This window comes from Diuraphis noxia, unplaced genomic scaffold (genome assembly GCF_037042655.1).
Source record: "Diuraphis noxia isolate RWA-SAM2 unplaced genomic scaffold, SU_Dnox_SAM2 contig0001, whole genome shotgun sequence".
NCBI classification, from domain to species: domain Eukaryota; kingdom Metazoa; phylum Arthropoda; class Insecta; order Hemiptera; family Aphididae; genus Diuraphis; species Diuraphis noxia.
In genome coordinates this window covers 8,246,791-8,261,997 of record NW_028301711.1, presented here as the reverse complement: position 1 = coordinate 8,261,997, position 15,207 = coordinate 8,246,791, and the positions used below count along the sequence as shown (strand labels likewise).

At 28.7% G+C, this 15,207-nt stretch overlaps 2 protein-coding genes across 2 annotated transcripts; both read left to right on the top strand.

Annotated features, from left to right (window-relative positions):
- Window positions 1-10,652: 10,652 nt before the first annotated feature.
- LOC149059413 (uncharacterized) lies at window positions 10,653-13,171 on the top strand. Its single transcript, XM_089224078.1, has 4 exons — window positions 10,653-10,960; window positions 11,174-11,266; window positions 11,801-13,089; window positions 13,163-13,171. Exons 1-4 carry the CDS (start codon window positions 10,801-10,803, stop codon window positions 13,169-13,171), a joined length of 1,551 nt encoding a protein of 516 aa, XP_089080204.1. The 5' UTR covers window positions 10,653-10,800.
- On the top strand, window positions 13,065-14,590 carry LOC149059412 (uncharacterized). The gene is made up of 3 exons (XM_089216093.1): window positions 13,065-14,032; window positions 14,097-14,207; window positions 14,268-14,590. Exons 1-3 carry the CDS (start codon window positions 13,204-13,206, stop codon window positions 14,588-14,590), a joined length of 1,263 nt encoding a protein of 420 aa, XP_089072219.1. The 5' UTR covers window positions 13,065-13,203.
- The last annotated feature ends 617 nt before the right edge of the window (window positions 14,591-15,207 follow it).

Sequence of the window (15,207 nt, the reverse complement as noted above, 5' to 3'; positions counted from 1 at the left end):
TCAAACTACTAAACACATTAATTTAGTATATTTAATTGAAATTGATATTAATATGATCAAAAGTATAGAATTCAAAAAGGTTGGGTATACATTAATTGCGATTGTGTACGAAAAATTATATTTTAAATAAATTATTCTACAGTATTAGGTACTTATTTTAATATATAAATATGATACAATTTTTGAAATTACAATTTGTATACATTATGTTATTCTTCTATACCTGCTTTATTGTATTTGAGCATTAATAATTTAATTTCATTCAATTCTTAATTAGCATTTTTACCGTTTCTAATAGTAATTTATAATGTACACGTTTAATTAATATTGTAATATGAATATGATTTAATAATGTACCTAATATCATAACACTTTCATTGAACATGTGTATTATAATTCTGTTTTATTCTGCAGATATTGATCCACCAGTAATGGTATTTACCTGTACTCCACAATCGGCTTCGACACCAGTAAATCCATACACCGATGGAAGTTTGATCATGAGACTATACGGCCGATTCATCGAATCGAATGACGAATACGATGTCAGATGTGCCGTAAGTATTTTGTGCTTACAATAGTTTAGGATTTTCCAACCAGTCCATTTGTAAACATATTTAAATTCGTTATTAAAATGTGATTCAAAAAAATCATTTCATATTTTGAATTCAAAATTATTATAATCAAATAAGACCGAGAGATTCTGCGCCGCAAAGCAACGTAAAGTTCGATCATATAATAACATATTGCATTAAGAATGTGCAACACCCGTATTCGTTGTCTCAGTCTTACAAACGCGTATCAAAGAAAATTTACGCTCAGCCGTTCACGTTTTACTCTGCTAGCTTAAAAATTAGAGTGAATTGACTTATTATGAAACTTGATGATAGTACAATTATCTGTGATTTGTTGGATATATTTTTACGATAGTCCAGTTTTTAAGTGAATTATGCTTGTATGATAAATTGTAAAATAAAATTTGTCATAATTCGCTCAAAAAATGAAGTATCGTAAAAATACTTACAACAAAACATAGATAATGTTCTTATTATCAAGTTTCATAGTAGGTCTATTCACTATAATTTTTAAGCTAACTGAGTAATACGTGAACTTCTGACTATAGTGCTGAGCGAGAATTTGCTATGTTACACGCTTGTAACACCGAGACAACAAATACGGATGTTGCGCCCTCTTAATATACGGGATAAACATAGGAATCATACAGCATAATATTGCTATAGTGGTGTGACCAGTGGCGTACCCAAGGGGGGGCTTAGGGGGCTTCAGCCCCTCCCATTGGCCATGTTTTGGAATACATTTTATATTAAAAAAGACAAAGTACAAACCATGATATTTCTAAAAAACGGTATTGAATACAACGTATTATCTTTAGTAACAATGACCTAGTATAAGCAAAGCATAAACGTTGTGTTTATTATGGTACCGAATACCGATATAGATTTAGCCCCCCCCATTCGAAAATCCTGGGTACGCCACTGGGTGTGACTGAATTAGATTGAATAAGATCTTTTGCCCCTAGATATACGTGCTTCCACCAAATTTCTTTTGTTATTTTCCTCACATAATATGTTTAAGTTGATTAAGTTTTTTCTATTTATTTTGTTCTTGCTTATTCAAGATGTACAAAAACGTCGAAGGCATGATGTACCTGATGGCGATTAGCGCTAATAAATCGTGCGATGGCTTGCCGCATATGTTGGCCAATTCACAGGCGAGTTTCCCCGAAGGGTACGCGTTGCTGCAGTCGAATATATCCAGATACAGTCAAAGACGCAAGCGCTCGACATCGGACACAAAAAATACCATTAAAAATCACTCTGGTTCCAGATTTTTCTGGCGCACAGGCTAACATTTTTTTTTATATTTTTACATAAATAAATATTGCCTGATTCTAGTTTTTACATCATTTCATATCAAAAACATTTAATTTTGTACCTAATTTATCTTAAATTTATCTTGGCAGTGGCCAATGTTTAACAGACAAAAGCATTTAAATTTTCTGTAAAATAAGTGATCAAGGGTACTTTACTTTTCATTTATCAATATTGATTTCAATAATTGTATTTTATAAAATTATAATACATAATAAAGAAATATTCATACCAAGTATTTGAAGTTATGACATTATTATCAACCAATATTATAAACATATTTTTATTTATATGTAAAATTCTATCAACCGAAACTTATAGCCTATAGGTGTAGGAGTGCTTAAATTTTAACACAATGGACAGCACTGTGTGTGTGTATGTGAGCATAGGACTAATTATGAAAAGACAAATAATTCATAAATATGAACTCAAATTTTAAAAAATGTGTGATATCTAAAATGTGGTTGTGTATGTCATGCACGCAAAAGCTTGACATAAAATAAAGATATTTTTCGGTTTTCGATCTGATCCAAGGTCTGTCTGACGAGCCAATTTTGAAACTTTCTATAAATACATATTTTACATTTATTTTTTAATATACTCGAAAATAAATAATATTCGTTGGGTACTTGACAATTTTTCTCAATGTTTATTATTTAATAGTTTTCTGTAAACTCAAATTTTTTCAAAACATATTCAAATATTCGATATACCAAATCAATATCATTATTATCAATATTTTTGTCCGTATTTGTAATAATGTAATACCTAATAATAAATAATAATAATGGAATATTAAGTATAAAATTGTGTAGTTTAATTTAAATTTATGAAGCTTTACTGCTAAAATCATTATGAATTCCAAATTTAATATTTCACATTGGATTTATTTAAAATAATTTATATTGCTAAACAAATAACAATTGCCTGGTCATTTAGTAACAAATAATATTTCAATAATTTTATGCATTATTTGTTAGACATAGATATATTTTGTATATTTTGAGTTTAAATTTTTTTAAATATGTAGGAACTAATAGGTATTTTGAGTCATTGATTAGAATATTTTTTGATGATATATGTTGACTTATTTTTTAATGGATCTAGCTTTTATATTGTATTGTCGGTTTAGATACAGATTTGCAATACTCACAATAACGGATTTTATTTTGATATTTTCTCATAATTCATTTACAACTATAGCTAACAATAACCAGTAACAATAAGAAAAGCTACTTGCCCCTCAAATTTATTGTTACTAATATTAAATGATCACTGAATATTAACTCAGATACTACAATAACTAGTACTGATTTCTAATTAACTAAGAATGCAACTACCTAATAATATTAATGTAATTTATATATATTATTTTATAACTTATATATGTATCGAAAATACCAAAAAACTACCTTATGATTTACTGTTGTAGTGTTGTCATCTTAGGAATACCTTGTTTTAATTTGTTTTATTCTGCTTGTTTTTGTAAGCAGTAACTACACAAATAGGTGTCCAGTTTGATGTCTTAGAGGTATATTATACAATTATACTACTAAAATTTATATGAATATAAATATCAATTGACTTAACTTTTTTTAAACAAGCTTTAGGACGCTAATTATATAATAAAGGTAATATAATATATTAGTATAATATTTCAAATGTATATTTAGGTAATTTTCAGTGGTCACCACTTATTTGACTCACTTAGGGTTCAAACCATTTCAGTCCATTCACCGAATTATCCAATAAGGGGAAAGGCACCAAAAAATATTTTTTATTCTTTGTACTTCAAAATATTTACTCAGATTTTAGTTATTATTTAATATTATTTATAATAATAAAAATAATTTACGGATATTTAATTAAAAACATATGTTGAATAAAAAATAAATTAGTAAAATATTACTTGTACACTCGTATGCTAAGTAACCTACCTGACAATTTCTTAATAAAAATCCATCCAAATTTGAAATACAAATACCATATTGAAATATAAAGTCTAAATCTTGATATTTCTACTCAGAATATTACTTAAAAGTTAAAATATATAGGTACATAAATGTTATATTATTATGTATGTATTTTAGTTTTTAACATTATTGAGATAATGAGATATTTTTTTATTGAATACCTGTTCTATGTGAGGTACCTCATAAAGTTTTCTTAGTAGAAAATAAAAAAAAGTTAAGATTAAATCTCCAGTACTTACATTTTTATAAGCATGTGAAGTTAAAATTGTGAAAATTTGCAATTTCTTTGGTAGTTAGTAGAAATTCATTAACATTTATTGTATTTATAGCTTTTACACACCATCACACATCCATTACAGTGACCCTTTTGCACACTGCAGTACATTCAGCAGAACAGTACTTACTTGCCCAAGCATTTTTTTTTTTAATAAATATAATTTTTGATTTCTTCTTATTTAATTTAATTTTTTTGATTTCCATAAATAATAAATATACTTTTTGTTATCTATTGTGTTTTAGGTCGAATCCTACCTTGTATACTGGTTACACAACTGATGTGTAAAATATTATGAATTTGTTGCCCCTATTGTAATGTTCCGTTTGAGTCACCAAATGCATGTAGACCTAATGTTTAGCGATTCTAGTGGATCTATGCTAATCATCAGTTTCTAATCTTCATCAAGTAGTTGTACACTTGTACCGGCAAGCCAAGACAATACTATTCAGTAAAATATTTAGTATTATATTAATCTATATTTATATTCTTCGAGGGTTTTATATTTTAAAAATTAAGGTTTATTATTAAAATTTATTTGATATTTAAAATACCAAAGTAGCTTATGTCACACTGGCACATGCATAAATGCATTAGAAACAAAGAAATCTTCATAGATTGTAAGTTTTATTATAACAATTTAAAATGATTGTGGACACTGACTGACCTCAGAGGAATTAATGTATTCTACTAATAGGTAATACAATAAAACCAATAGTGACACGCTCAAACCAATTGAATATAAATATTAAATACATAAAAATAAATTTAATTATACAATATTGATAGTAATAAAATGCACCAACCTGATGATTCCGACATGCCGGTACCAGTGTACAACTACTTGATGAAGATTAGAAACTGATGATTAGCATAAATTACATATTATAATCCAACAATGATTATAATGGCCAGTTTGAAAAGAATTTATACCGAGTTATCTATATAACATAAGACTAGAACAAAAACTATTAAAGTGATTGGTTTTATTTAATATTAAGTTGTTAATAAAAAAAGATTTTATAAATAAATTATTATAAATATTATAAATAATTTTTAGTGACAACTACATTTTTAATTCCTTATCTGATATACTATGTACTACCTATGTAATTTAATGTTTTAAAATAAAAATTTTCACCGGTAGTTTATGATGAGTTATTGAGTTCTAACATATAAGCACGATTAATGATACACTGACAAGTGATAAAAAAACTGGTTGAAAAAATATGGCCCTAACCGATTGATCATGAAAAGGCATATAAAACTTAACTTATCTCTCCTGGTGGAATAAAAAATAGTATTATCTATGGATGTATCTATGTTATTATCTCAAAATGTTAAAAACTAAAATTCAGTAAAATATTTTGAAATTTAAGTATGTCAATATTTAATTTTTCAGATAATTGACTTAATATTTTAATATTTTTGTTTATTGAGGAAGAAACCTTTGGTGACATGCGAAACACCGTCATTCAAAGGTATATAAAAGCTCATAAAAGCTTTATGTGTCCTTGACGATACAACCTCATTACCAGATCGTAGAGTCATTTCTATAGAATCAAATAAGAAGTACACATTATACATAACTATTTTATCTGATTAAATAGCCAAACAAAATATTACATGCACAACGGCTGATATGTGGTCTTACAATAACAAAAGTTACTCAAGTATGTCATGTCACTTTATAGATGAGCATACTTATGTTAGATATTCATACGTTCTTGGTTGTAGAAGAATTAAAGACAATCATACTTTGTAATATAGCAGAAGTAATGAATGAAATAACTCATACATATAATATCTAGAACTCTAAAATATCACATACAAAAACTGATAATGCTAGCAATTTGGCAAGGCGTTCAGAACATACTCATTGAAATCTATTGGTATGGAGTTTTCAAATAAGTTTAATAATAACTGGTTAGATGATGAATCTATATGTGATGAACATAATTATATGGGGTAGTTTTGGCACAGATTTTGATACTGTAGATTTCTACAGGAAACCCATATTTCTTTACTGAGTATTGAGAACCATCTTCAATGAATTTAATAACAAGTCCATACTCTAAATTTATATTGCTTACATTATTTATATAATAATTAAGAAAATTCAGGTGACTAGTAGAAATTAGTATTTTTTATATGTATATATGTATATAATTGGTTGTCATTGGTGGATACTGGCGCAGGTAAGGTAAAAGTATGCATCAAATTATCACATTTATGGTTACAAATAAAGAAATTATATCTTAAAACAAATATGAGAGTTAAATGTATACTTGTAAGTTGTAGTATTGTAAGGTACTCAAAAACCAGTGGCATAAATTGGCCTCAACTTTCCATACATAACCACCAATACTCTAAATCCTTAGGAAATCCATGCTGTGAACACAATATTTTATATAATTTTTGTAATTGTATATAATTTTATATTGCTCATTTCATTAATGCAAATGTAACAGAAACACAATAAAAAAAATCAACATTGTGTTAATACGTATTACTAATTTGTGACTAAACCATGCTCTGTTAATCATAAAAATTTCTACACGGCATGCACACCATTTTATTTGTGATATTCATTAATTTCTTAATTCACTTAATACTTTATATTTTTCATTGTAAATTTTTTACTGATGTCAAACATGCATATATATATAAATTAAAATTGATTAAATAATTAATTTTTGTTATCTTAAAATATAGTAAGTTTAATGCACAAATTATTATAATTTCAAAAGCACATACCTACTATAGCCAATGTTTGTAACTGAATTTCAATTTCGATGTATAATATGTATAATATTATGTTTGATTTCTATGTATCACTGTCAATGCACAAACTGGTTAATTAATTAGAATCATTATTGATTTTTTTAAATATAACTATAATGACTATAAGAATTGCAACGTTAAGTTAATTTATGTATTTTAATATTGTTCAAAATGTCTATCAAATCATCAATGATCATATTTATCATTATTATTATTATTATTATTCTATTAGGTAACTACTACTTATTAAAACTAAAACTGTAAAATATTGTGATTGATAATATTTAATTTATAACTTTTAAAACCAAAAACTATAAGCATGTGTACAACACACATATATTATATATAATAGGAATAATAGGATACATTACATTTAATTAATGTTTTATAGGCTACACATAGTATATGCATCTAACAACTATGTACTTATAACTATGTATAACTATGTACCTATAAACAATATTAATGTTGTGATACACCAAAACAGGGGTCTATATAAATAATGTATAGCATTCATTATCAAGTTTATTGAACATTTTAATTTCACTATCTACGCACACGTAGTAATTATAAATTAATTATTTGATCTACGCAATACGTTTGCCAATAAATAATAATAATTTAATCCATATCACGTTTTGTTAAGCAATCTTATTTTAAAATTCAGCTATTGTTAACTCGTTATTAACAATCTTTGTACATAAATATTGTAATTTTACAGTTTTTCCTGATCCATGTTTATTTTTTATTCTTACGGGTTCCATATTATGTAAAGATATTTTAGTTTTACCTACCCCCACTTCCTCAAGAAATTTATTAAACAGCTTCCAAGTTGTTGGATGACTATGCCCGAGTAAATGCGGAAACCTATTGTTCCAGCTTTCACAAATATTATTTGAACGATTGTACGGTGCCTGGAGTGTAATATAACCTCGTGTACGTTTCATGTTTCAGGGGGCATATTTTTCAGAACAAATATGCAGGGACCGTCGTCATGAAGGCGCCCGCCACGGAGACGCCTGAACGTTCTATATATATTTTTTTGTTTTGTAAGCAATTTCAATGGTCGTATTTAATGATATATATAAATCATAGGTTGACAGCTACATTTTGATTTCTACTAGTGTTAACGGCTTTGTAGAAAAATAACAATAGTCGGCATGCCGCTGGCGGCGACGACCAACCCAAGAGTGTATATTTATATTATTTCCAGTTTATTTCATTCCAAAAATGACCAGTTGTTGCCTGCACGTTCTATTGTCCGATTGTAACACCCAACATTTCAGCAATCGATTTTTCTTACTAATCGTTTATAAGGTAAAAAATAGAGAACACAACAAAAGTTTCAATATTTTAGTTCAAGTTTCATCGTATTCGACGTATTACAACATACCGCATTCCTGTTTTACATTTTTTACTGTTGAATGTATTAATATTATTACGGTAATCTGAAAAACATCCCCAAATATATTCCTAACTGTTGTATATAGCAATCTAAAATATTAATTAATAATAGCAAAAAAATTTAAAATTTGAATGATATAACTTTTATAATATTATCTTGATCACACAGTTAGATTACGTAAAGAATAAAAATATTTATTATGATAACAATGAACAATATTACGAATATAAAATATCATATTGCGCATAAAATAGCTGGACACTATATTTTGAAAATCTCCATCTAATAAAAATTTACTATCATTTTGACGTACGTAAGTAAAATCTTTAAAACAAATTTTGTCATTGTAGGTAGTAGCACTATGTACAGGAACTAAAGAAGTATACTAATAACCGTCTAAGGTTTAACCGTAATAACTTATCGTTAGCAATATAAGGAATCGCAGAAAAAAAAACCTGACGGAAAAAAGTATAACAAATATAGACAATTTTATATCCGGATTACGGCTACTCAAATACAAAATTGGTAGGTACATAATATAGTCATATAATAATAATAATAATAGTTACAGCAGGTCAGTTGACTGTAAAAATATAACAATAATTATAGTATAAATATTTTATTGGGTATAGTGTAATATGATATTAAATATATAATTAAATTAAAACTCTATGTTGTCATTCCAATACATATAAAGTGTTCACATTATATTTATATTTTTGGGCTTTTTTCCTTAGACATTTTTCTGCCAACCCAATAGAGGTGGCTCGAGGAGGGGTAATATAAATGGTAATCGGTAAAAATATCCAAATTTTACGTAAATTAGTATATTACACTTTACTTTCTAATAAATGCCACGCCTGCATGTGTTATTATCTCCGTTCTATTTTAAATCGTTTTTGACGTTCTATTTTTTTAATTTCCAGTAAGGACAATTTAATTTTTTTATTACTCAAACCTCAGGTTTTTGTTTTTCAAAATAATATATTATATACTTTGCATTAATTTTGTCTAATTTTAACAGCCAATACATGAAGGTAGTTTTAAATTCTTGAAATGGCTGCCTGAGATATATTTATAGAGATCATATTTTTTCAAGATTTTTGACCAAGCATTTTTGATAGCACAAACCAATAAGTATAAGTAATTTAATAAAAAAGTAAAAAACAAATGTATTTTCATAAGCTTATAACTTAATTATATTTATGTTCTCAAAAAAATAACGACGCTATGACACAGATAAAGTTCTTACCTAAGCGTTGTGGAATTTTGGTAATTCTACTATAAATACAAAGGGAGTAAAGTTGTCCCGTGCTAAACAGATTTTGCTATGTTATACGGTTGCAAGACGGAGACAACACATGCGGGTGCGTATAATTTAAATTTTTTTGATCAGAATTTTCCAATGTATTCAATATTAAGTATGTAATATGTATTAATGTATTAATATTAAAGCAAAATATGTAGTAAAATTAAATTCATAAATATGTGATTAAAATTTTCTTCTCACTTCACCTATAATATTCATTCGGTTATAAAACTCACTTTGGGATCACCACAAATATATAATAAAAGCGGCTTCCACTGTACTTATTAGTTATTATGGTCATATCCGAAAGTAGTATAAAATATACAGTTCTGGATCACCTCCCCCTTAAATTTTACACGTAAAAGCATAGGGATCCTCAGTATAGGCAATTTCAGTACATGCACCTCCCAAACTTGTATGAACTACTCAATATAGGCAACCCGCAACACCTATTAACCTACATTAATCACGACTGTCAGGTACGTGACTGACATATATTTTTCCCCTTCCCACATTACCTCCTCTTTTATTTCCCCTTATGAAAGAATTTTTTTTTTTTAAATATAATATTCTGGTATACTATTATATTGATCCTTTGTGGTATTTTACCTATTAAAATATACACGATACCATATAGGAGACATTAGTCCACAATGACACCACCGCCACCACCGCCGCCACCACCATTGTTCGTTCATGCCACACACACACACACACACAAATTCGCAAATAGTTACAAGTACACACATTCCATTCTATCCCTACCACCCTTTCTCACGCCTTTATCTCATTAACCGTCTACACACCTATAGAGACATGTCTGAATATTTTTGGTGATTACTAGCAAGAAATTAGTGCATTAAGTGAAACGAAATCAGTCCGTGTATTAACGTTCAATTGTCAAGTCGTGTTTTTACAGAGTTCCGAAGTAGTATTAAAGTGTTCACAAATATTTTATAAAAATTAAATTATTTATTTTACTAAAGCTAACACCATAGTTTGGTTTCTTCTGATATTTCTAGTATTGTGCGCATGCGCTTATAAAATCATTTCACACTGATATTTAAAGAGCAAATATTTTACTATATTTCATTACCTATCTATTCGTTGAAGAGTCAAGTCGTGTATAGTTTTCTTCATTCAACATACATAAATACATAATCATGTTCTCATGTGGTATTTGTGATAAGACATTTACTAGGATCGGTAGTCTACACAGACATACCAAGTCACACGATGTAACCAATACGATTTCATGCAGTTTATGCTCGGAAATATTCACACGAAGAGATAACCTCATAAGACATATCAAAGAAAAACACCGTAAGTAATTTTTAAATACAATATTCAGATCTATTAGATAAATTATTCATAGTTAAGGCTACGTATTTCATGTTTAATCATCACAATAAAACATATATGCATTATAGATGCAATATATAAATATATAATAAAGGTGTTTAAAAAAAAAAAAGTGTAATTTATTCAATGAATAATTTTTTTCAAGTATCTAATTAATAATAATACTATTTTCAGGTTCAAGTATTGTAATTCAACAAGAACCAACCATAACCAAGCGAGAAATTCAAGATTTTTTTAAAACAGCTGAACATATTTACGATTATAATGGTAAATATATCATTCATATGTTTATTCACCTCCTATGATATAACAATAATATAAATATATATAATAAAATAATATTATGAACACCCCTCATATATTTACTAGTACTATGTACAAAAGTAAGTATATATTTAAAATAATCTGATAATATTTCAAATAAACATATTTAAAGTTATAATTAGTTATTATATTATTACGAACGTAGGCATTTTAAACATCTTATTATTAATATTATTACACAAAAGAATAATGTATATTATTGCTATATCTGAGACCTCTATATCATTTTTGTTTTTGCTTTTGCATAATATATACACACTACATATACATGTATGTAATACTATTTAGTATTTGTAGATCTATCTCAATCGTGTGTTCCATATGATAAACATATCACTAAAAAAAATTTTTAATTCTTAATTTTTCTTCAGATACTTTTATTAAAAAAACGTTTATATTTATAACAATAATTTATCTTTACACACATATTTCTATAATTTTTAGCATTATAATAGTAAATTATTTATTTTATTTCAGTTCCTTCGGCTTCAAATCGCAATGATCTTAAGCGTGTACATGCGGAAAATTCAAACGAAGCAGTAAATGCAAAAAAAACACGCATGACTATCGTTAAAACCCCCGGTTTTGTTAAGACTGGTTCATCGCTCTCTAATAAAATCATTTGGTATTATAAGAAAAATACAGATAATTTTAACAACTTCAGCGCATTTTTAGTATCATCAAAAAAAGACTTAATTCAATTACTTAAATCATCGTCGACAAATCACCCAATTAAATTCAACTTGAAACTCGAGGCAACGTTCAGTCGGCCAAACGTAGAGAATTCAGCAGAGAACCGTGCGTTTAAAACTTCAGCAAGAGAAATTTTTATGGATACGGATATCGACTCAATAGTAGAACAAGCGTTCGTAAAATTATTGGTCGAAGAGGATGTTTATACATCTAAAGGAAGTGGCTTTACTTTGGAAGCAATAGACGGCTTATTATTAGGACTATACAATTACACACCTATGGGGGGTTCGTCTTATATAACACTTCCAGAGGACGTTAAAAATAAAAAAGCAATTATCAATCCTCAAAACTCGGACCAACAGTGCTTCAAGTGGGCAATCCTAGCAAGATACGTTACGGGTAATAACAAAACTATTATAACTGAAAATTATACATCGCTCGAAGATAAATTTAATTTCGATGGTTTAACATTCCCGACACCCATCACAGAAATAAAAAAATTTGAGAAAAATAACATGAACACGTCTGTCAATGTATTTGGATTAAAAAAAGAAAAGAATAAAAAACATATTATTTTCCCACTTAAAGTTGCGGATGAAGAAAAAAAAGATCATTTCGATCTACTATTAATTACCAACGGTGATAAAAGCCACTACACCTACATCTCTAATTTTTCCCGGCTTGTTAGAACACAAAAAACGTCACATGACGGTCATGTAATATTTTGCAAACGTTGCTTTACATCCTATGATAATCAACCTCGCAAAAATACGCTATGTGGACAAGCAGCACTTGATCAGCATAAATTGATATGTGGATCGCATAAACCAATTTTACCTCAGATGCCTGACCCCGGTACAATGTTGGAGTTTGATGCATGGCAAAAAACACAACGCCACCCCATAGTTATTTATGCCGACTTCGAAGCGCTTCTCGTTAAATGTAACGAGAAAAAAGGAAAAAATACAACTGTAATTCAAAATCACGAGCCTATGAGTTATGGTTTTTTCGTAAAGGCAGATGATCACATACCAAAAGAACTGCTTGAAGAATTTGAAATACCAACATCACCAGTTATATACCGCGGAAGTAATGAAAATAAAGAGGTAGCAAAACATTTTGTACAAAGTATTGTGGAAATAGCAGAAAAAATAGACAAACTGCTCAAAACAAACACACCAATTATAATGACACCGGAACAGCGACGCACATATGAATTATGTAAGGCATGTAATTTATGTAAAAAGAGATTTTCCAAAGAAAACCATAATGTAGCTGATCATTGCCATCTATCGGGAAAATTTAGACAAAGTTTATGTAATTCATGTAATCTCAAGCTTCAAAAACCAAATTTTGTACCGGTTTTCTTTCACAATTTAACCAACTATGATGCTCACTTTTTGGTAACTGAGCTTGGATATGACAAGAGCACAATTTCTGTAATACCAAACAGCGAGGAGAAATTCATTTCGTTTTCGAAATATATCAACAACTCCTTCACAATCCGCTTTATAGATACATTTAGATTTATGGCCTCCAGCTTATCGACGTTAGCCAAAAATTTAATAACACCAGACTTGGAGAAGTTCAGAGAGACGAGAAAACATTTTCCAATTGAAGACATGCCACTCGTTACTCGTAAAGGTGTTTACCCTTATGAGTATACGGATGGCTGGAGCAAACTGAAGGAAACGCATCTGCCGAAGAAAACAGATTTTTACAGTACATTAACAGAAGAACACATTAAGGATGAGGAATATACATTTGCAAAGACTGTTTGGAACCATTTCAACTGTCATACGCTTGGAGAGTATTCAGATCTGTATCTTAAAATCGACATCATGCTGTTAGCTGATGTGTTCGAGAACTTCCGAGACCTTTGTTTGACAACTTATAGCCTGGACCCGGCGTTCTACTATACTTGTCCAGGCTTTTCTTTTGATGCGATGTTGAAACATACTTCAATGAAGCTCGAACTACTTCATGACTATGATATGTTGCTGATGATCGAGAAAGGTAATGATATAATATTTTATAATATAATGTTACTATTTAATAATACATATATGATTTATTTTAGGTATACGTGGTGGTCTCACACAAGCAAGTATGAGATACGCCAAGGCGAACCACAAAAATACTCCAGATTATGACCAGGCAAATCCAAAATCATGGTTGATATACCAAGACTGTAAGTTTTTTTATAATTTTAATTTATTCAGTTAAATAGGTATATTTTTCTTAATTTAAGGCAATAACTTGTATGGATGGGCCATGTCACAATACATGCCATACGGGGGGTTCAAATGGGTTGAACCAACACTCGACAAACTGAACAATTTGACTGATACTTCGCCCATAGGAAGGATATACGAGGTGGATATATCCTATCCGCAAGAATTACATGATAAACACAACGACTTGCCTTTTCTACCGCAGAACGGTATACCTACTGGTTCAAAAGTGAAAAAACTAATGGCAACATTAGAGCCCAAGAAAAATTATATTGTCCACTACCGTAATCTACAGCAAGCCATTAAAAACGGCCTTAAAGTAGATAAAGTAAGCATTTAATTTACAACAATTCTGCGATGAAGACATTTTTAACGTTATAATATTTAAAGGTGCATAGAGTCATTGAGTTTAATCAGTCGGAATGGTTGGCAGATTACATCAACCTGAACACTAAGTTACGCAAGAAGGCCACAAACGATTTCGAGAAAGATTTTTTTTAATTAATGAACAATGCAGTATTTGGTATGTTATTATAAATTTTAGTTTTTTTAATTTTTCATAACATTTTCTTATGATTTTCCAGGCAAGACGATGGAAAATGTTCGCCAACGTATACAAATTAAGTTAGTATCCAGTGAAAAGTGTTTGCAGAAACTTATAAATAAGTCAACGTTTAAGCACTGTACAACTTATAACGAGAATCTATCAGCTGTGTCGCTAGAGAATAAGGAAATTAAATTTGATAAGCCAATATATATATAGGTAACTATTACACACACAAACACAAATATTATATTTTAATGTTATTAATCTCAAATTAATTGATTATTTGTTTATCATAGGTTTTGCAGTACTTGAAATAAGTAAAACTCTTATGTATGAGTACCATTACGATGTCATGCAAAAACATTATGGTAAAAAAATAGAACTCATGTATACAGATACAGGTAAATATT

Coding starts and splice junctions, on each gene's coding strand:
- LOC149059413 (XM_089224078.1), top strand. CDS start 10,801: ATGTTCTCATGTGGTATTTGTGATAAGACATTTACTAGGATCGGTAGT. Junction 10,961..11,173: donor ACATATCAAAGAAAAACACC/GTAAGTAATTTT, acceptor TACTATTTTCAG/GTTCAAGTATTGTAATTCAA. Junction 11,267..11,800: donor ACATATTTACGATTATAATG/GTAAATATATCA, acceptor ATTTTATTTCAG/TTCCTTCGGCTTCAAATCGC.
- LOC149059412 (XM_089216093.1), top strand. CDS start 13,204: ATGACACCGGAACAGCGACGCACATATGAATTATGTAAGGCATGTAAT. Junction 14,033..14,096: donor GTTGCTGATGATCGAGAAAG/GTAATGATATAA, acceptor GATTTATTTTAG/GTATACGTGGTGGTCTCACA. Junction 14,208..14,267: donor ATGGTTGATATACCAAGACT/GTAAGTTTTTTT, acceptor TCTTAATTTAAG/GCAATAACTTGTATGGATGG.